At 41.2% G+C, this 22,271-nt stretch overlaps 3 protein-coding genes across 3 annotated transcripts in view; 2 read left to right on the top strand and 1 right to left on the bottom strand.

The window, feature by feature from the left end:
• Nucleotides 1-10,759, top strand: part of crebrf (creb3 regulatory factor) — a 28,288-nt gene extending 17,529 nt beyond the window's left edge. Inside the window, exon 10 of the mRNA XM_080509194.1 lies at nt 286-10,759. Coding sequence (XP_080365320.1) covers nt 286-404 — 119 coding nt within the window. The 3' untranslated portion in view covers nt 405-10,759. The remainder of the gene's footprint in view (nt 1-285) is intronic.
• A 997-nt stretch (nt 10,760-11,756) lies between these two features.
• On the top strand, nt 11,757-15,705 carry bnip1b (BCL2 interacting protein 1b). Its single transcript, XM_080509220.1, has 6 exons — nt 11,757-11,849; nt 12,880-12,972; nt 13,078-13,169; nt 13,528-13,635; nt 14,652-14,770; nt 14,908-15,705. Exons 1-6 carry the CDS (start codon nt 11,766-11,768, stop codon nt 15,102-15,104), a joined length of 693 nt encoding a protein of 230 aa, XP_080365346.1. The 5' UTR covers nt 11,757-11,765; the 3' UTR covers nt 15,105-15,705.
• A 1,903-nt stretch (nt 15,706-17,608) lies between these two features.
• On the bottom strand, nt 17,609-21,914 carry stc2b (stanniocalcin 2b; the record flags this gene model as incomplete). The annotated part of the gene is made up of 4 exons (XM_080508999.1): nt 17,609-17,936; nt 18,765-18,976; nt 20,424-20,566; nt 21,776-21,914. The coding sequence occupies 4 exons, from the start codon at nt 21,912-21,914 to the stop codon at nt 17,609-17,611; spliced, it is 822 nt and encodes a 273-aa protein (XP_080365125.1).
• Nucleotides 21,915-22,271: the final 357 nt, after the last annotated feature.

The following is a 22,271-nucleotide window of genomic DNA, read 5'->3' as shown; positions in this document are numbered from 1 at the left end:
TCTTTTTCGAAAACCTTATTAATTTTGCCCATTTTGTGTTGGGATTTATTTCTCTTCAGTCTAAAAGGCATCAGTGAATATTTCTGATCATTTTTATTTAAGTGCGTTGTTTATCTAAAAGTGGTTAAAATGTTCAATATAACTCTCATAATAAAACTGATTCTATTCACCTACAGGCTCAACAGGCTGAAATGATGACGTGTACTGTTGATAGCGAACGCTGCATAATATAACTTCTTTGCTAATGCCAATCGTTTATGAATGTGTGTGTGTGCGCGCATGCAGTGCCATCCCCTGTTGCTGGGCAGACTTCGGACTTCGTGAACAAGATATTGGAGAACACGGGACGCGGAGATCCCACCGGTGGACTGGTCGGCCTGCGAGTCCCCACCTCCAAAATCTAGACAAGGCACACTCCACCGAGAGGAGTGGGTGAAATGTTACCACCGCGCTGTCCCATTGTAACTATGCTCCCTTCTGCATGCCCCTCCAACCCAGAGTACACACACATCGTTAGTCACACAAACACACATGCCACTCTGCCGTGTGTATGTATGTGTGCTTGTTATTGCCATGCACCCGTATGGCGTACACCCTAGCTTTCTGCCTCTGCACGCACCGTGCGGAGTCAGCGCATCACCGTCTCCCAACCCATCGTGAACTTCTGTTGGGTAGAGCACCTCTAAAAGCGAGTGATGGTTAGGTGTATAGCAAATAGCACGTCCTAAATCCACTGGTGGTTCTTAGATGTGTTTAACATAGCATTGTGTCGGGTTGGTTCAGTCGGAGGTCTGCTCCCAGGGCTGCGACAGACAAGTGTAACCACTGGAATACGTTTGCGCGATTCGTTCGAGGTTTTGATGACAAAAGAGGAATTGTTACGCGTCAGGTGCCGTCACACGTCGACAGAAGTTCCAGTTCTCGTCTCCTAAAAGAGGTTTGCCTCTCATGTCAACAAAAAAAAAAAAAGAAGAGAGAACTCCATTTTTTCCAAATTGATTCATTCAAGTAAAGCACTTTGGGAAGAAAAAAAAAGTATTTAGAAGCCAAGAATGCTGCAGAGAGAGAAAAAAAGAGAAAAAAGCAGCGTGCTCTGAGGCGTTTCGGGGTGGCAGGAAATATTTTGTATTGAAGGCCTCAATATGTTCATGCCATCCCCTGTTTGCCAGTCGGCTCTGCTGTTGTCCCAAAAAAAAACCATGGAGGATTCAAACAAAACCAACAAACAAAAGATGCAGTAGAACCTGATAGTTATTGTTTTGATTGGAACGTTTAAGCAACAGACATCTTTGCTGGTTTGAAGCTTTGTTGCAGACACGAGAAAACTTTGTGGCTAATTCGGTTGCCTGAAACAGCAGGCGGCGGTTGACCATGTAGCACGGTGCTTTTTTTGGCCTTGAGCTGGTTATAACTGGACTGAGTGAAACCAGCGTTTTTGCCAAGCGTGGGATCAAGACAGACTGTGAGGTAGATTATGGCGGTGGTGATGAGGCGACATAAAACAGTGATCCATCTCCTCATGGAAACTGTATATACCCATGTCTCCCAGCGAATGGCTCCCCTTTTTGTACAGTAGAATATGACCAGGCATTTTGATGACAACAGTTTGGTGTGTTCATACTAGTGTTTGATCAGAGTTCAATTCATTGTGCCTTGTGTATGTGTGCGCGTGTGTCTCTGTAAGTCTGAGTGTGTGCGCGCGTGTGTGTGTGAGTGTAAGGGGTTGAACGAGTTGATGCGATTGGTCAGAGCTCCCTGAAGTCCAGCCTAGGAGAGGACTACTTTACACTGAGGGAGGTTCTTAGTGAGTGTGAGGAAGGACACACTTGTGAGGTTTCTTGTGTATTTCAGTCGTTTAAAGATATTCTGAATGTACATAAAAAAAAAAAAAAAATGGAAGCTTTTGTTGCGCGATGCCACAGAGTCTGTGTATATAGGAGGGCTCTGCAATAGATTACGTTTGGTTTTTGGTACTTGTCTTTGGGGAACTGGGGAGGGTTGACAGATATTTTTTGTTTAGAGTTACAAAAAAAAAAAAGAAGAAATTTGCACACTATATTTTGATTGTTTTTTGTACCAAAGACACATGCAACGAAATGGCGACCAGCCAGTTAAAGTAAGGTTTTGCACAGCTTACCTGACGCCGTATTGAATGTAAGAAATGTGGGAGGGTCAGGGAACTTCATAGAACTGTGAAAATAGCTTGGGTCCAATTCTGTACAGAAAAGGAACATTTATTTGTTTTCGTTTCAATCTGAAGATTAACCCCATTTGTGGGCTTCTCCAGTAGATTTGTCGCTTAGAGAGCACTTCATTCCTGAACCGATTGCTCCCTCCACATGCTAATTTTGCTAATAGCGCTAGCTAGGACAAAACCCCAGAGCGCCGGTAGATAAGCTACGTTACATTTTTGCCTGTTTGTCAAAATGTCACCAACAGTAACCAAAATGTTTTTGTTCCTGTGTCACTTGTTTGATTTCTGTCTGTAGACTAAGTCTAGTTTATCAACAAGTTATTAACTGAATTGTGTTTAAAAGTACTGTATATAGATACATTATGATATATCTATCGATGGTGAAATGCCACTTTTCATGACAATTGATTCATTTTTAAGCATGACACATTTCTAAAGCCTCTCCCTGCATCGAGAAAGTTAGAAGAAAAAAAACAAAACCCACAAAAAAAAGAAAGAAATTCTTGTTATATTTTGCTATTTTAGCTGCTTGCTAGTTTTCCCGGTTGGTTCGGAGGTATTAGAGGAATACAGTCAGAGCAGGAGATGCAAAGATAACGAGAGTGGAAAGGTCTTAAAATGCTTTCAGTCATAAACCAACACTCGACCCCGCTGTTGTCTTTACTGGCTGAGTCAGATGTAGAATATTGGGGATGCATTTGTACAAAAATTAGCTCCGGAACCCCCTCGCTTTAGTTCCAATGGTCAATAAAGAGGACGAGGAAGTGCTGGGATTAGCCGGGACAGGGCAGGTCCAGAGAGAGCCTCCAAGGCGTGGAGGCATGAAGAACCAGCTACAGTATTTGTCTCAGATACTGTAAGAAAGCCAAAGCCATTAGAGTCTGTCCCACACTGATGTGAATTCAGCACTGTGCTCCTTCATATAGGTCCTCACTTGTTATTCTCTCTTTAACCGCGAAGCTGGCTGAATTTTGCATTTCCTGGGTTTGACGTCGCAGCTCTTGAGGTTGGATTGTTGAATTCGTCCCTCGTCTGCCTGCCTTCTTCTTGCCTTTGACCATAAATCCTTCCTGACTGGTCACAGCATCAGAGAGTAACACGGAGTTGCACTGTCCGGGCTGTAAAGGATGCCTTACCAGGAAATTTCAAAATTCAGACTCCCTTCAGACATCGATAATGCAAATAGTTGAATGAGGTGGGAAAAAAAGATTCAAGTGAAGAAAGGACGATGTCTGTGCTGTGTGATTAGATAACAGCTAGTGCTACTCCTTTAAATATATATATATATATTTATGTATATTTTTTTCTATTGTTTTCCGTTCTGTTTAAAAAGGGAGAAATGGTGCTTTTTCTGAAACTAGAATGATGAGTATCCATGATTCTTAATTGCCTCCTTAGACTAGTTGTAGCCTAATGACTTGCTCTCCCCGACCGTCCATAGCTATTTTTTTAGTAGTGATTCATTTTTGTAAATAAACTATAAGTTAATATGTACCTTTAAATGTTAGATCTATGTATAGAATACTTTATCTTATATGTTTGAAAACAAAAGCACTTTGTCCAAAAAAGAAAAAAACAACAAAAAGAAAAGCATTTTTTTTTTCTTCCATTTGCTGCTAAATGGCCTGGTGTGAATGCTGCAAGTGTACCTGATGAATTCTTGCGAGGACAGGTGTATTACCTGGCTTGGCCGGGTCTATAAACTGGCAAAGAATCGGTTTTCGGTGCATGGCCTGATGAGGCGTTAGATCTACACATTTCTGGAGCCACGAAATGATATGTAGGCAACGTATGACAGCATATCATTACTTGGCTTCGGGAGGCCCAGTGTCTTGATAGGATGGGTGTTTTTTCCTGGTCAGGTGACTATGATTTGTATGTTTGTGGTCTTAAAAAAAAACAAAAACAAAAAACTTAAAAAAAAAAAAAAAAAAACACACAAAAAAGGAGGGTTTTGATTCCAGGGCCCCTACGTTGATCCTGATGCTGACCCCCTTGGTGTCATGATTCATTTGCCTTCAGTAGAGGTTTCCTATGGAAAAACTGATTCTGCTTTGGCTTCCTCTTCAGGGTGATGTACAGTGTAGACACATTTCTTCAGAGAGCTATATTGTTATCATTTGTAAACTGATTTCTACTTGTGACTTAATGAGGAGAGGTTTAGCCTGGGGCGGCCAGGAAGAGCCTGCTTGAAAGACGCTGTTCCCGGCCGCCTTGGGGGAAGTTACTATATCACTGTACTGTATGGCAAGCCAATTACAAATGGAGACTCAATCCGGACACTTATTGCCTTCTTAAATAACTTCACATACACTCAAATAACGACATGGCAGAAGTGTCTGCGGCCAAAGGGAACGCCTAAGGTTTATGACATAATTCTGCCCATCTGGTAAACAACAACAACAACGACAACAACAACAATAATAACAACGACAACCACAAAACCATTCAGCCTGATTGGCTCAAAACAACCTTGACTGAAGTAGCAGACGTAGTGAAACATATCTGAAAAACAGCCCCAAAAGGTTTGCAGCGATAATTGAAGCATTTTAATTTTTTCAGATATGATTTTACGTCTGGCAGGGGGTCAACAGTGGTTGAAGGGCCGCTGGTCGATGGCCGGCTGACAAAAGAGAAGCGTGCGTGTTTTGCTGTCCTTCATGAGGCTGGTGCAAGAAAGAGTCCTCACAGGTTTTTACATTTAAAGAGATAGGCGCAAGCTGTGCAACTTTACATTCAAACCAGGAGACTCTGTGGCATTTTACGAGTCGAGGAAGTGAGTGAAAAATCCACGCCAGTAAAACTATTCCTTATTCTTTTTATTTTTGATGACCTGAATCCTATACAGTCAACTATTAAGCTAATAGAGTGTGTAACGTTGTGCTACTCTTGTCCAATAAAAGGCTATACGTGGATCCATCACGCTCTTCTTCAGCAAATCAGGGTAATATCGTTCTTCTATCTGACATATGTGATGACATATAAAATCTAAAGAAAATATATTTATGTATTCCAATTATTGTCACTATTCTTTACTCTGTACAAAATACTGTGCGTGTGTGTGTGCGCGTGTGTGTGTGTGTGTAATGAATTATCAATGTCAATCAATATGGTGCAATGCTCTATACACAAACAAAAAAAAAAAACAAAGGCCAACCGATTTGTCACAGGAATCCACAAACACTCCCCGCTTTATTTAAATTGGTCTTTGAACGTCACACAATCTGCAACATCTTCCTCTCATGAAGGATTTCCAGCTCTGATCTGACTGGGGTTTGTCACATGGTGCTGATAACAATAATTATGAAAAAAAAAGAAAAAAAAAAGGCATCTGTCCATCAGAGCAAACTCCCCTCTCAGCTGCTCCTTCATTTTCATCAATTCTTGACTTGAGTTTTGCTGTTGGACCAACGGAGAAAGATTGAATTTGGTCTTTGCTCCAAACGACAGCAGAATGAGGGAATCTGCGTCACGGACTTGTGTGATGGTTATTGTTGAGCATATACCATGATTGCTTTTGTGAAAGCCAGTCTCTGCGATTTGATACCACAGCCCAAAGTCTAAAAGTTTTTTTTTCTTCTTCTTTGTATTGTGCAAGATGGATAATAAAAGTGGTCTGGTTTAGTATTTAGTTAAATTGGATTCAAATTTGAGGGAAAAAAAACTATGGGGATTTAATTTTTTACAGTCATCGCGTTCGAGCTTCCCGTTTAATTCTATTGTACTGTATGCAGTTTGGTATTCAGTCTGTTGTGTTGATCTATTTTGAGTGGCAAAAAAAAAAAACCCCACCATAAACATCTCATGGAGAATAAATCATTCAATATTTGCTCAGATTTAAAGGGGGGTAATAAGTCAAATTAATTTCATACCTGTGTACTAGCTTGGATGACAGTGTAGAGTCACTTTAGCACCAGTCAGTTCTATGGCTTTTATAGTTTTGTTTCTCCTCTTTGTTAGTAGAAAACACTCCTGTGTTGTGCCTCAATACCCCACCTTGTGATATACTGCAAGACAAAACAGGCTGGGGCAAGTTTAAAAAGGTACACACATCATAAAACTATCATTTAGGTGACATCTGGACTGATATTTAATTAAGAATTTCCGAAATGATACATATTTCACCTTTAATGCCTCACTAGCTTTTCACTGCACATATGAATCAGAGAAGTTTGTGGTAGCTTTCAACCATTTCTTTTTTAAATGTTATCATGTAACACAGTTTGTCAGCAGCAGAAAATAAACAATTTAAGTCACAAATTACTCAACAAGATCAAACATCTACTTAAAAAAAAAAACCCACAGAAGGTGGTGCAGATCAAAATATGAGCTAAAAGAGAGTTCATATATTATTTGGTATGAAAGACAACTGTCAATGAAAACTAATCTCGTATGTTAACAACCAAAATACATACAGTGCAGTGGATGTTCCTGGAAATGACTTCAAAATGTGAAATAAGCCCGACCAAACTATCCTTGGTCATTTGGGGAAATAAAGATACAAAAACTTTCAATGATTTGTCCTTCTATTGGCTGTGATGTCGAATGTCAGAGTCTGCCTTACGGTTTCTTATGTGTCATTTCAAATGTTTTGTTGGGGCCCACGTGGTTCTGCCCTTTTTGCTTGTAAAAACACCTCGGCGTCAGAGGCTGTGTGCTAACTACTTTCCACGTGTTTTCCCAGAATGTAGCAGGAGTTATGTTTCTGCATGCCGTTTAACCCCGCGTAGCTCTGAGAGAACAAAGTGACGTCTGAAGTTCCTCACAGATGGGAAATAATTTGTCTGATGGTCGGAAGAAAAAAAAAAAAAAAAAGGCTCCTCACCGTCACAACAAGTTGTCGCATGGCTTTACGGGCTCTCTGTACTCTCGGTTGTATGAATTTCATACTTGCTGCTATTGAATGAGCACAAAGAGACTTCAGATTCACATTATATTAATACCCCCCCCCCCGCCCCCCTGTTCTTCTTCTGCACCTTATTTCCTACAACCATCAAAAGACCAACAGCATTACTCACCTTGCGCTTGGTTTTTACACACACATAGTAGAGAAAAAAAAAAAAAATCACAACATTTTGAATATGATGCCTGCTGAACCAGGTGCCTTAATCAAATCTATGAGAACACAAATGTGCACCTTTTGTCAGTCTGGAGGGGGTTTCCCTACAGAAACAAGGGGCTGGGTTTCCCAAAAACCTTCACCTCAACTACAACCATGAAATGAAAATCCCAGTTTAACCTAGAACCAGTACAATTTGTATAATAATCAAAGGATAGACGATGTGGCTTTTTTGTCTGGATAACGACAAAAGTTTAAATGATGGGATTTGGGAAACCTGGTTCTTTTTTTTTTTATTATTATTCTTATTTTAAAACTCTTTCTCTGCCCACTACGCCACGTTATTGTGTTTTCTGTATTGGCTGCTGCTGCTATCACCGCCAGTGTGTCTGTGTAGAGAAGAGCAAACTTCCACTGTGTCAGAGACAGAGGGAGACCTGGGCCTGCTTTTAGTCACTTACAAGGCATTCTTCTTCTTCTACTTCTCCTATGGTTTCTAAATGGAGCACTGTGTTGTAAAAAAAAAAATCAAACTACAACACACGTACACACACACACACACACACACAAAAGAAAAAAGAAAAACCTTTTGATTTCTTAACTTTGCTCATATGAAGTGCCAGACCCTCCTTGAAGTCAGTGTTGGCACTGAGTCGCTGGCTGCGAATGAAGCGACAAAACTGAGCATGGAGGTAAACAAGTGGTGCTAACCCGTCAGTGGCTGGGTGCTAACATGGCTGAGTTCAGTAGCTGTTTTAGCCATATTATTCCTTCTGTCGTTGACTCCGGTCAGTCCTGTGTTTCTGACTGCTGCACTGCTGTATGCTGACATGGCGAGGTAGAACTCTGCTGCTGCTGCTTTGCTGATGAATGTAGACTAGTCTTCCTCGGCAGGATCGTACAGACAGACGGGAGCGTCTGGCGGAGCTTTTCCTGTTGTTTGACTGACGGAGGGAGACTCTGGTCGTCAGGATCTCGAAAGATCTTGAATGTTGTACCTTTATATGGCCGCTGTCCTGCTTGTGTGTTTAAAATCTTTCTTTTTTTTTATATATATATATTTTGGTTTGATATTTATGCTCTGTCAAATGTTGCACAGTTAATGATTTTTTTCCCTAAATTATATTTTCTTGCCATATTCTCTGATCCCAGTGTTCATACAATTTGTTTGCTATTTATTTGTTTAGTCCTCTAAGTTAACATGCAAAGAGACAATTTTTTTTTTAATAGCTTTTAAACCTAAAGCAGGCTTTATCGTGGGGCTCGTGAGATTCACAGACATGAATCAAAGTCACAATGAAACCGTTAAACATTAATTAACTAAAACACATGCAAAAAGATTTTATCAGCTGGACAAATAATACTAGGATATAAAAATACACAAAAATGTAAGTGGCAAACCTGTTTAGAGTGTATTTTCTGTTTAAATAAATAGATCAGTAATGAGGTGATGTCAGTGATTGAGCTCAGTCTAAAATAACTTTCAAATTGATGTTATTTACCAATATTGAAGAACATTATTTGAAGTACTTTTTCACACATCTAATAATTAATTCGGATCAAACGCCTATTTTCCAGATCAGTGGTTTTCGAACAGGAGCATACAGTAATGAAGTCTCGATTTGCTATGAAGAGTTCACAAAGGAATAAGGTTTACTAATTTGAGGATTGTTGCGTGATCATTTTGCCGGCCACAACTGCACTTCTGTTAATATAACTTCTGTTATATTAACTGTGACCACTAGATGTCTCCATGTCTTACTTTTTGCCACCACTCAGTAAAGATGGGCAACACTTCCCTTCATCTATGAGCCTGAAAAATAATGTCAGTGACAATTTATTTGAGAATAACAATCCTTTTTCACAATAAGACTTGGCCGTTCGATTGACTGGATTTTTCATAAACTAAACCTAAAATTGTTCCAAATTGTCAAGAGTACATCACAAACTACATCTACTTGCCCATGCCAATGTACTTTCTCTATGTAATTGTGATTTCTATGTATTTTGTTGAGTTTCAACACACTGCTAACAGAAACCGGATGACTTTCGTTGTGACTTTGAGTTTTTGGTGTGTTTGTGGGCTCACGATGCCTCCTGCCATTGGAGGATTGTTGTGGTCAGACGTGGCCTGAGCTAAAGTCATTGAGTTACCAAACTGAAGCTCGCCTTGACTCTCGTCTTTCCGTCATGACTGAGGTTCATGAACTTCGTCGGGTTAGTAAGTCGGCTTGACTGCAGTCTCTGACTTTGGAGGGAGAAAAAAAATTAAGTTTTAATAAAAAAAAAAACAATTTTTTTTCGTTGTTATTGAAGAAATACATCAGAGATGTTTCACTCCCTCTGGGTGCTTTTTTTTTTTTTTTTTTATTGATTTCAGAAGGGCTTTGGTTTGCAGTAGTCCTGTCAGGGAGCTCCTGAGATTAGTCGGGGGTCACTAAAGGCTGGTGGGCAGAGACTCCTCACCCTCCCCTGCAACGATTGAAGGGGCGAGGGTTTTGTTTCCTCTTCTGCAGACTGATCTTATCAAAGCAAACAACAACAAAAATCCACTTTCAATAATAAAAAAAAACAAAACCCCTCTTTCTATTTCTGCACACGTCCAACTCATCATTCAACACTGCAGTGATTTACATCTCCTTCCAGACTTGCCAAAATGCACGGAGCAAGAGACATTTATAATAACTGAGAAAATGTTTATCCTACAGCAACCTTTCTGTTTCCTTTCTCTGTTTTCTTTCAACTTTTACAAAAACAACAGTAAGAAGATTTATTAGGAAATCCATACAAGTCCTAACATGTAGAGGATGTCTGAGGTATCCCATCATCTTGAGCTCCTCAGCTACATGCCATTGTAACGATGCTTCTGGTCTTGTATGGTAACTTATTTGACTAGATCAACAGCATGGGATCTTTCTGTAGTTAGTCCTGTGTGTGTTCCTCTCCCCAGTCTCAGTAGGAAGGCTGTACGTCATTGCTAAGTGCTCTATAATAGATCTCTTGGTGATTATAATTTCATAAAGAAGCAAAACCTGCAGAAAGTGTATCCTGCTGAAACTAACTTGATCCTCTCTTTAGCAACAACGTCTATATTTGTAGTTCACATATATGCCTGTTCAAATACAATATCTTGACAGTTGTTATATTTATGTTGTGTAATAAATGTTGTGCTGGGTTTATTCTTTTGTTTTGAATAACTTTTTGTTTTATGTTGTGTTTTTTTTTTTTTCTCTTATTGAGGCACAGTGAGTGGCTTTATGCACAGGCATGGAAATGTAAAAGCCGTTTGTTTTGGTTTTTCTTTTTTTTTTTTTTTGGTTTTTTTTTTTGGTTTGTACTGTAACAGCTTGTTCTGTTTCAGAGCTTCTGACAGTTTTTTGTCTCTGCTGCACGACATCCTGCGGACACCTGCCCTGAATCTCTGTTGTGTTATTGTGCCTCTCTTTGTTTTATTTCTCTCTTTCTTATTTTTTTTAAGTCATTCTTTCTCTGTTGTATCAGCCCGGAGTTGGTACCACAGCTTTGCTTGTAACCATGTTAGTCTGATTATGTTTATTGATTTTACTATCAAAATAATAAAAACCATTAGCACCCCCAGCTGGACCCTTGTGTTTTACTTGATTGAATTGAATAAGTTTACATATTGAATCACTCAAACCTTTTATTTTTTGTGTTTAACTCTGCAAATGTGGTCAATCATATTCAATAATATTTTTTTACCATATTTTAAAAGACATACTTTTTATTAGAAAGGAGGAATAATCTTCAGATGTTAAGTCAAGTTTTTTTCAATAGATTTGTTTAACATATAAACTAATTTTGAACATAATGACACATATCCAAAGGAAGTTGGAGATGGCAATTCCAAGCTACTTTGGCGAATGCTCTTGTGATGCAACATAAAAAAGAGGATCATCAGGATATTGGGTTTTATGCAGCATTTGACATATTGAAATTCTTCAACAGACAAAAGAAAATCTGTTAGTAGCTTTAAAAACACAACAGCTGAAACCTTTTCATTTGGATTGGCATCCTTTCAGGTATCAGTTTTTATTTTCTCTATCAAATTTTAATAATCACTTTCATGTCTGATGGCTGTGCTGATTTTACCTATTCTTTTTCCTTGTAAAGTTTGAATGAATATGCAATAGAGTATTTATCTAATCTTCAACGGCAATCTGCAAATATCTGGTGAGCACTGATTCCGGTCACTGTAATTTCAAAAGAGGAACATTTTCACCAATTTTATTAATTTTTATAATTTTATTAAATTTTTTAAATTTTATCTACTCTACACGAATAAGCAGTTGTGTGGCTTGTGAAGGCTGCAGAACAGCCTGCCCAGTCAATCATCTTATCCATAATTGTAGCAATCTGTAATGAATTTTATCCGGGTATTTGGATTTTCTATTTGAGTGTTTTACTAAGTTTTAATCTAATCTTTGTATTTGAAGCAGAAACTTTTATACTTCGCTTTTATTTTAACCTCCCGCTCCCCGTACAAAAACAACAATGGCGTCCTCTGTTGACGTTCACGTCCGAATCTGTGGACAAGAAATCATCAAATATGACCTGGAAATTAAAGCCATCATACAGGTACGAGTAGAAAACGTGTTGGGTAACTTTTCTACGCCGCATGTCGGCCATCTATTTTTTTTGTATTGATGTGTGACATTTAAACACACAAGAGACGCGAAAGTTCAGTAACGTGAAGCTAATGCTAGCTAAGCAGCTTCCGACGAGCCACAGATTGTCATTATTATTTATATTAATTGCCTCATTTATGGCAATAACAATGCTTTTGGATTATTTTACTTTTTGACTGTATACGTGTGTGTGAATTTTTGTTCTGTTTAGACCTTAAGGGGTGAAATAATTAATAATGAATGGCAGCAGTGGCTGCAAAACGTTCTCGCGGTTGAATAAGTATTGGCTTTATATGAAAAATTAATGAAGCGTAGAGATCCCATTTACCACAACTTCTGGTCTGATAACAAGCACTATGAGGATCTACATGGAGATTATTCTTTTTATACACACTTTGATAGTCTGTCCATACAGCTAGTCAAAGGCGCTTAAATCAAGCGTATCCATACCTAATGTGTGGTTAAAGCAGCCTTAGGAAAGATAGAATACTACTTATCAGCAAACAACTTTTCTTGAAAGCCTTTTGCTGAAGTTACTACATTACTACATTGCTTTCAAAAGTCTTAAGATTTGATAATGTCGTGTTGATATTGTGACAAAATAACCTTTTTCCACCGGTGTGTTTTGTCAGTTAAAATCAAGAAATCCAATAAAATCATATTGGAATGTGAGTATTTGTCTAATCCAATGGAAAGTTACCTGTAGCATAAACGGAGAAATTAGTATATTAATAGCAAATATTGCCATCTGAAATAATAAAACGGTCCGCATTTGAAGACGTGAAATTTGGTGAAAACCCATCTTTTGCCAAACTATATTTTATGAAAGATGTTTACACTTCGTATTGATACTCTGAATTGTTTAGTTTTTGTCTGGTTTGGATACTCTACACCCTTCACTTTGTTGTATTCGTGAGTACTGTATACCATATTTTGATTTATTTTCTGTGTGTGTGTGTGCGTGTGTGTTTTATCTTCAGGACATCAGAGACTGTCCAGGACCTCAGTCTGCTCTCGTGGAGCTCAACTCTCAGGTCAAAGAGAAGTTCAACCAGCTGAGGCTGAGAATACAAGTGAGAACTCAGCCTCGTGTGCATTTTGAGGCATCACACTAATTATTCCAACTAATTGCTTCAACTTGAACAGTATCTCGTGATTCTTTTGTTACTTGTTGTCAGGATCTGGAGCAGATGGCCCGAGAGCAAGACAGTGAGTTGGACAGACTGGCCATCCAGGCAGAGACAGAGAGCCAGCGACGACAAATGTTGAGGTGTTTGAACACAGAGACATGAAACTATTCAACTGATGTGGCGAAAATAATTTATCGGCACTGACTATACGTGTGGCCGACATTATTCCTTGTCAAGCCTTTCGGATGCTAATGTTGTACATAATCTGTCTGCAATCTGTTGACTGCTATATCTATTAGTTAAGATGGTAATGTTTGAGATCATTGCTACACTACAATACCTAAATTCCTCTCGGTTCATAATATGCACTATTACGATTACTATTACAATGACTGAAGTTTAACAGTTACACTATTGAGCAGATGAGATGACTAAAACTAAAACGGTGGTTTAAGTTCTCAAATTGGATCCCTGCTTTGTCCTTTCTGTTAATTGCAGTAACCAGACAGCTTGGAGGAAAGCAAACCTGGCCTGTAAACTGGCCATCGACAACGTGGAGAAGGACGAGCTGCTGCACAGCGGAGAAAACCACTGCTCCAAACAGAAGTTAGTACCTGTCAGCTGGTGAAAATGCTTCACGTAAAAATCATTTTTTTTGGTGCCTTTAGGATTCAGTAACACTAAGAATAATGTTAACACAGTCTAGGAGCTTTGACCTGGTTTCAAATAACCCAACTCTTTTGTGTACTGTAGGTGTATTTCTTTGTATTTTGTAACCTCTAACAGTTCACACAAGTATCCCTGTTTAATCCCAGTTTGCAGTGTTTATCTGCAGATCTGTGGCCAACACTGGACTACTTGATACTCAAGGAAACTTGAGAAAAAGAAAAAAGCCACAATCAGTTCACAGTTGTGTTCAGAGCAGTTTTCAATAATTCTTGTAATAACATTTGACAATTTCTTTTAATAAAACCAAACTGTGGAGGGCATTGTATTTGTGGTGTGTCTGTGAGTTCAAATTTAACTTTGTTACTGCGCAAAACAAACAAAGTTATTTTCATCCTCAAGTCAGAGTATTTTTGAAACTTCCCACCATTATTGCCAATTTGTGTCTTCTACAATTCATATGCTGCCACCTTTGCATTTTACAAGTTTGTCTTTATTTTTCATTACGCAAAAGCCCGGGATCACTTGTGGTGAGTTTCAGCAGCTGAGCACAGTACGACCACTGCATGAAGTGGGGGGGAGCTTTTTTCTTCTTCGCACTAAAAAGCGAAACAAAAAATGATCAAAACCTTGTGCACTCTTGGAAATAGAATCTGTTGCTCCAATGTTAAACTCCAGCTGGCATTGTCTTTGCATAACCAGCTGAGTCGCATCTATTTGATTTGTCAAAATATGATTACAAAAATCGTTGGAACACAAAGCTCGCCTGTGACTGATAGTGATCAGTCATTACTCAAGTTTAACAGCTCAAATGTTATGTGAGGTAAATTAACCCAGACATAAGGATGTTTAGAGCTGGTGTCCTGGTGAAACTTAAATGTTTTAAACCAGCTCGTCAGAAAAAAAAAATGGAATGCCGCTTTCACTGAAGCGTTCTGCTGTGGTTTTTGTCTCAGGAAGGCGACCAAAGAAAGTTTAGTGGAAACGAGCGGCAACATCACAGAGAGTCTGATGTCCATCAGCAGGATGATGGCTGAACAGGTGAAGCAGAGTGAGGACACCATCGGCACTCTGGGTAAAAATAAATAAATAACTAGACGCTCGCACACTTAAGATCTCAAGTTTGTCAGTGTGTGTTGCAGTTGCAGTTTTATGTGCCCTGTCTTCTTTCTATTTCTCAACCTTGTCCCTCCTGCCTCTCCTCTACTTCAGCCACGTCCTCCAGGACAGTGCAGGAAACCAACGAGGAGTTTAAAAGCATGACGGGAACCATCTACCTGGGCAGAAAGCTGATCCTGAAGTACAACCGCAGGGAGCTGACGGACAAGCTGCTCATCTTCCTCGCGCTGGCACTATTCCTCGCCACGGTCCTCTACATACTCAAGAAACGCCTCTTTCCCTTCATTTAGCAGAGCGCCTCTGATCCAACTCTACTGCGTTTCCTCACAGGGGCTTGTGAGGCACTAAAACTGGAATTGTTGCGCATTAGAAGGGGTGTTAAATTCAAGCATTTCTCCTTGTACAAAAGAGTGTTTGAATGCAATGATGCTCCAGTCGTAATATGGTGTTTGATACCCACATTGGAAGGAATGCAAAGGTTTTAGCCTCTTCTCATCCTCATCTCTGTGGCTTTTCAGTCGGCGTGCTCTCAGTGTGAACATTTGTCCTTATTACAAATAACGACGCTCACCTCCATCAGGGCCTGTCATGGAGGAAGTTTTAAGATCCTGTCGGCTCCCCCACCTGAAGAGAAGTGGGTTTGTGTGCATGTCACTGCTGGATTGTTCATTGTGGGGAAAAGCACTTTGATGCATACTGAGGCCTGAAAGGGGACGTTTGGATTACTTTGAAGTGTGAGTTACTAAAACGTAGTGAGTTTCTCACGTGTAGTAGGACCTGGTCCTCTTGTGTCACTCTGGAGATCGAGCAACCAAACCTATGAAGCTCCTGAAGTGGAAGCCCATTTTTAAAACAAATCAGATGTGCGTGTTTAACTTTGGAGACATTCGTAGAAGTACCATGTTGTCTGGGGGAGAAGGGGGGGGGGGTCAAACTAGCAACTGTCATGCACACTTATTTAACCTGGCAGAACAGACAGTTTGTCTCCGATACAGGAGTCTGTTGATTTTAAAGGTGCAGTATGTAATACCGTTACTCAGAAACAACCTGGGAATATTGCTGAGAAATTTACACGCTGAACAGTTTGCCATGTTTTCTTTTCCCGAGAAGCAGCAGGCGATTGTGGCAGAGGTGAGACTCAGACCTGAAGTGTGTGTCTTAGATTACTGCCACCCGGTGCACACCAGAGGCATTTCTTATCTCTGGTGCGTTTTTTTTTTTTTTTTACAATATGTAAATCAGCCATGACATCACGACCACTTGCCAGATATTCTGTCCCTTTGCTCACTATAATCACCGGAGCCAGGTGCAATTCCTGCGGTTTTGAGCTGAAGTAGGTCGTCTGTTTGATCGGGACTGAATTAACCCCTTATGTGCCTTCTCCCCGGTTCACTGCTTTTCTCTCTTTGGACCAGTTTTGAAAAATACTGTCCTACTGCAGAGTGGGAACGCTCCACAGAAGCAGTTTGTTTTTTCTGAGAACCCCATTTCCTAACTCACTGAAATCCTACAGTCTGCATTTTTACTATTTGTGTTAGTCTGGGAGTAACGTTCCATCGTGGCACTAAAAGTTGCCACGATGGAAAGCTGAGCGGTGTTACTGACGGGTGAAAACACTGGAATTCTGAAAGGCGATCAATAACTGGAGTTTTGGGCAGTTCAGTTACATTTAATGTTTGACTCTCCAACCCGAGGACGTGCTGATCCTCTTTTACTCATATACCACCCTCACTACAAGTACCTCATTGAACTTCAGTACAAACTGTCCCTGTAATACTTAATCTGGCATTCAGAAGTTGTTTGGGTCAAGGCCACAGTATGCAATAACTTTAATTTTGTTTACCATTTGTCAAATTTCAATCTCGGTGTGTGTGTGTGTGTGTGTGTGAATGCTCCAAAGACGCTGTTCATGTCACCTTGTGCCTTTCTCTTCTCCGCTCAGATGTTCAGAGCTGAAGCACCAATCGGAGTGTTTGTCCCATTTGATATAGTGAATATTGAAATGAAGGTCCATTTGTATGAATGTAGTTGAATTGTAGTTTTTTTTTCTGTCTTTATTACGTCGGTTACCACATTACCACATGGATTTGTGAGAGCTGTTTTATTATTACAGAACTGGCATAATTAACACACTTTATTTTTCTGTCAGGTGATATCGTTGTCGTTCAGTTAAATTCTGTTTAAACTTGCGAAAGAAGATCCATTTAAATAAAACCTTACAAAATATTGTCTTAAAACCTGGTGTCGTCGTGAAAATGTGACTGTTCAAGTAGAAGTAGAACATTGAAGCCAACATATCTATAACATGACCAAAGAGTGCTTCTCTTCCCACCGAGTGTCTACAACATCGCACCTGATTTCGTGTCAATAATACGGCGCACAACACAACAATCGTCATAAATACAAAAACAGACTTAAATAGATAGAATCCTGACTTGGAGCCATCAGCTGCACTTGAGCTATAAATTCCCTGTAGTGTCGACTTGGCTGTGTCCCATGTACTTGGCTGAAGGATGGAGCCACTATGGTTTTGCTGTGATGCTGAAGTGAGGTAGATATTTGGTTTTTTGTCCTTTGCACACACACACACACACAAAAAAAAAATTCTCGGGGAAACGCCACAACGGATTAAATAAGTTATGTTGCACTGCTTTCATCGGCAATGCGACACTGAATACTCTAACAAAACTATAACTAGCACTACTTTCACTCATCCTATAGCTGATACATTAATAATAAGTGCATGATCTTTGCGTACCCAGTCTGCACCTCGGCGTGACTGGCCTGTCTTGTCTTATGAAGCGGTGACATTAAATCTCTCGGGCTCCGTGAGGCCCGGCTCCGTCGCGTTCTCTGTCTGCAGAGGCCCACTCGTGTCCTTGGCGTGGACCCTGGCGGTCGGCTGCACCGGGAGCCTCTGGGCTGTGACGGCCTCTGGTTCCGTGGTCGGTGGCGAGGTGGTGTGCTGCGGAGCGTCCGATTGGCTGATGGGGCAGATTCCGGCAAAGCTGCTGCACAGCGCTCCCCAGTGCTGCTCGCACTGACCCCGCAGCCGCCGGCCGACCCACGTCCTGACCTGATCACCGCACTTCAACAGGAAGTTCATCAGCTCCACATAAGGCCTGAAAAGATGTGAGGCTTTGAGTAAAACTGTCGGAGATGGAGAAGAGCAACAGCAACCGAAGATACTGGAGTTAACATGAATGTTATCATGAATGTGCTGCTTTAAAGACGTTGCCAGGTGGAAAACAGGTAGCAACACCTGTGAGGAGTTAAATCCATTATTTATACGGGATTTTTAAATAAAATTTGTTTTTGATCAAGAGCAGAACAAAAACAAAATCAAACATAAAAAACTCAATAAATGTGAATTAATTCCACTAATTTCAAATAAGAATCTTTGTTTTTACTTCATGTGATGCTGCCCAACCCTGGAAAGGAACCATTTGTTCTTGAATTCTGTGTAAGCATATTTTACAATAAGTAAAAATGACAAATTAAACAAAGAATTGTCAGAAAATTAGGTGGATTTCCCTTTTTTTAAAATACAGCCTTGCTTCCCTAATGTAGCTGAATAAAATGTTGCTGTTTCAACTGAATCCCCATATATTTTGAAGCATGAAGCCCCAACCTCAACAATAATAGTATTGTTTTCTAGATTTGTGGAATAACGACAGCCATTATACCCCGAGCGCATCCATAACTTAGAGGATCGCATGTTAACACTACCTGAATACAACCCGGTGATAGAAAAGAAGAAATCACAGACGCAAAGCCGCACAAAATGAATTACATTCAACCTGCGCCGACTCAGCAGTTCATGCACTATGCATGTTTCAGAGTTGATTCAAGAAATACTTTTCTGTGAAATTGTGGTGAATAGTAGTTACTCTCAGCGCATGGATTATTCTTAGTCTCATAGTTTTGCGTGTTCAGCTTCTCCGTCTCACCCTGAGGGGAACATCAGGTGGAACTGGACCAGGCTCCCCATGGTGTCCATGTGGTCCTGCAGGGCCAGGCAGAGCTGGTGTTTGGAGTAGCACTCCCTCTGGAGCGAGAACACCATCTCTTTCACCGCCGAGCAGCGGCGGCTCACACAGCTGAAGCGCTGCCGCAGTCCCAGCGCCATGCAGCGCAGCGCATCCTTCACAAACGACTTGCCCTGTGAGGAAGAGGAGGAGCGTTAAACACACGATGTGACACGATGTTTTTATCGATATGGCTCGCTTTCCTCTTCCGAGACATACAGGTGACTTGTCAGCAGGTCAGTCCTCGAATCAGCTTCAAAAATGGTTCATTTCCTATTGTTCGCCACATTTTTAAAGCGCCGCGTTTAACAGCCAAGTATGTATATTAACCTCGTCTCTGAGCAACATTCTGAACCACTGAAGCCTCTTGATAGTTCACAGACAAAATCACCTACATTTTCTATTTTGATATCACTAATTCAGGTGCAGTTATCTTGACAGTATTAGTTTTCTACAGTAAATCACTGTCTGGTTCTTGCGCTTTAAATATCACGGTGAAACAGTGATTCTGCCCATCAGAGCCTGTGACTGTAACCCTGCACCTCCCAATCACCACCTCATCCTTCAACCTTGTCAAGGGAGTCCCTCCAACTTTCCCATTAGCCATCCGCTGCACTGCTCCGCCACCAGCATCCAGACTGTCAGGCGCAGGCGGGCAATTGATTTCCCCCAAGACGCCACATCAGATAGCGGGACTGCTGAATTTCTGACACTTTAATATTCAGTTGGTAACACTTCAGCAAATACTAGAATGCGCTCATGCATCATCTCTCCTCGTTGTGTTGGAAGACATCCTGATGCACAGCGACGCTTTGCCAGGATTTCTCAAGTTCAACTGCAGGTTTGGAGTCTTTTTTTTTTTTTTTTGTGCATTTCTGTGAGTTAGCATGTTCTTCCTGTGGGTGAGGGGGATTTCTTTGGGTACGCCGGTTTCCTCCCACCGTTCCAGAACACACGTCAGAGAGGAATTGGTTGACTTTGATTTGGCTTGTGACTGTGATGGACTGGTGATCTGTCCAATATGTACCATGACTTCCACCATTGTTGTCTTGCATGAGCGCCAGTTCGCTGGGACTGTACGTTGGACATAATGGTGTAAATGACTGATAGCTGGACGTTCGACCAAAAATCCCAACCCAATTGTCAATTCCGAATCAATCAATCAACCTTCATACATCTACCGTGTTCCTTCTTGAACCCGGTCCACTGTTCCTGAACCATCCTGGAGACACACTTTGAGACTTGCATCGTTTTCTCATGCATTTCTATTCTAGTAAAGTGGACAAGCTGTTCCTTCTCTCATTTCAGTTCCCCTCTCGGATTGTTTTGTAACTGGTGCGGCCACGCATAACTTTTCCCCTGCTCCGTATACAAGACACATTCCTCACAAACGACTGCAATGACTGATGGGATTAAATGAAATAAAAACATGCATCCAGACATGTCTTCTCCCACCCTGCCCTCATTTGACGCTGACCTCAATGTCACGGTCGGAGGCCTTAGAGTGATCAAATCACTTGGGAAAAAAAAAAGTTTTTGTATGCGTCTGATATGAAGTCAAACTACGGTGCTGATCCTCACCTGCGAGTCATAGCGTCCAGCATTGTGCAGCAGCGTGAGGCATATATGGTGCAGGCCCTGGATGTCACAGGAGTTGTTGTTGAAGCACTGAAACATGCCGCAGCCTACATCCCCAGAGCTCACCAGGCAGCTCTGAATCTCCACTGAGGGACAGAAACAGAGAAAGCAGGAAACAGAAAGCAGGAGGGTGAGGGATAAAGTTTACTACAACGACAGGACAAGAGTGAATGAATCTCGCAAAACAAACATGTTCTGCTGTAATCAGGAACTTTGCATTAGAATGTTCAGTTGCTCTGTTTTGGATCACATGTTGGTTTAATATAGACAGATTTCACTGTCTTGATATTTTATTTAAACGTGAGATCAAGCTGCCCCACAACGGTGATGGACAACAATGTTTTTGTCATAAAGTCTAACTTGAAAATGTAAACAATATACTTCAAAAAGTCAAATAATTCCAATGCATTTGAAATAAAATGCTCCTATTTGCAAGTGTGAATTGTTATTCCATTACTTGTTATCGAGTGTCTACTTAATCCCTATAACCGGCCTCCGACACTATTATTATGTTTCTCCTGTTACAGCCCCCCCTTTATCCTGCTGGAGATTTGGTGCAGCCTTGCAGAACGGCTCCGGCCCGGGAGAGCAGTGGGAATGTGCATTGAATTTCAGCAGGAGGCGCAGGAGGAGTAGGTGGCGCACAGGAGGAGGAGGAGGCGCGCTCCAGGGCGCAGCGGCTCCGACGCACGAGTTGTGCACGACTGCTGTATGTCCAGACGTATAGCTGCCGTTGCTTACACTGATGAATGCAAAGATGCAGAAGTACAGTGTGCGTTTACCATTTGTTTATTAGTAATGTGACATAAAGAAAAGTGGAATAACGTGCGCCTTTCTTGACGCGCTTGAGCAACGTGCTGCTGACTGAACAGTGACTCCTCACTTCAAACAAACTTACCAAAGTATGTCAAGAAACACTTTAAAGTGTATTTTTTTATCCGTTTTATTGTTCTATTGCATCACACCGAACCAAAATAACGTTTGGGCAGCATACCTAGCTTTGAAAGGTACACAAAGGAGATGTGAGGCAAAGTTTGGCAACTCCACATTGTTTGGATCTCTTTGAATCAAATAGGAAAACACTGATTTACTGCATGCACTAACGACGAGGGGAACGCAACTGTGCAGCCATGCAGAACTCGACATAACACCTGAGTTAGAGATGCGATTTGAACTGTCATGCTGCACAAGAGAGGATTTTGTGCTTCCATTAAGCTTGAAGCACGCAAAAAGAGGAAGAAGAAGAAGAAAAAAAGACCGTATCTGTAGTAAAGATGCATCGCGTCATGACTCACCTGTGCTCTGCAGAGAGAGGCGCCTTTTGACGTGACTGGCTTGTTTGTCCTGGACGTCATGAGTCTCCACGGCCAGCACCTGCTGACACAGAAGCACGGGAACCAGAGCCACGAGCGCGAGCCACGAGTTCAGCTGCATCCCGGAGGTTAATTCAACTCGCTTCCTGCCCTGTCTTCTCTGTGTGTTTGGTTAATGGGTCACGCAGCACCGGAGGAGTTTCCACTGCCACACTGAAGCTGCGACATGAAGGCTTGCACTTTATAAACCCGCACGAGAGCCGCGCGCTCTCAAGCAGGAGAGTTTGCGGCCCTTTCGGCCAATCACAGCGCAGCTCCGTGTGTGCGCGCAGCACACGTGGAGCTGAGAGTTGACCGTGGATGATACGAGAGAGAGGAGGCACAGTAGCAGAAAACTATGAATAAACTGACGATGAGAGAATGGTAGGCGGGCAGGGAGAGAAGAATGGGGTCACACTCAGAAAGAGAGAGAGAGGGA

This window comes from Blennius ocellaris (assembly GCF_963422515.1).
Source record: "Blennius ocellaris genome assembly, chromosome: 14".
Taxonomy (NCBI): domain Eukaryota; kingdom Metazoa; phylum Chordata; class Actinopteri; order Blenniiformes; family Blenniidae; genus Blennius; species Blennius ocellaris.
The sequence above is the reverse complement of the archived record's forward strand: the minus strand, read 5'-3'. Positions and strand labels throughout refer to the sequence as shown.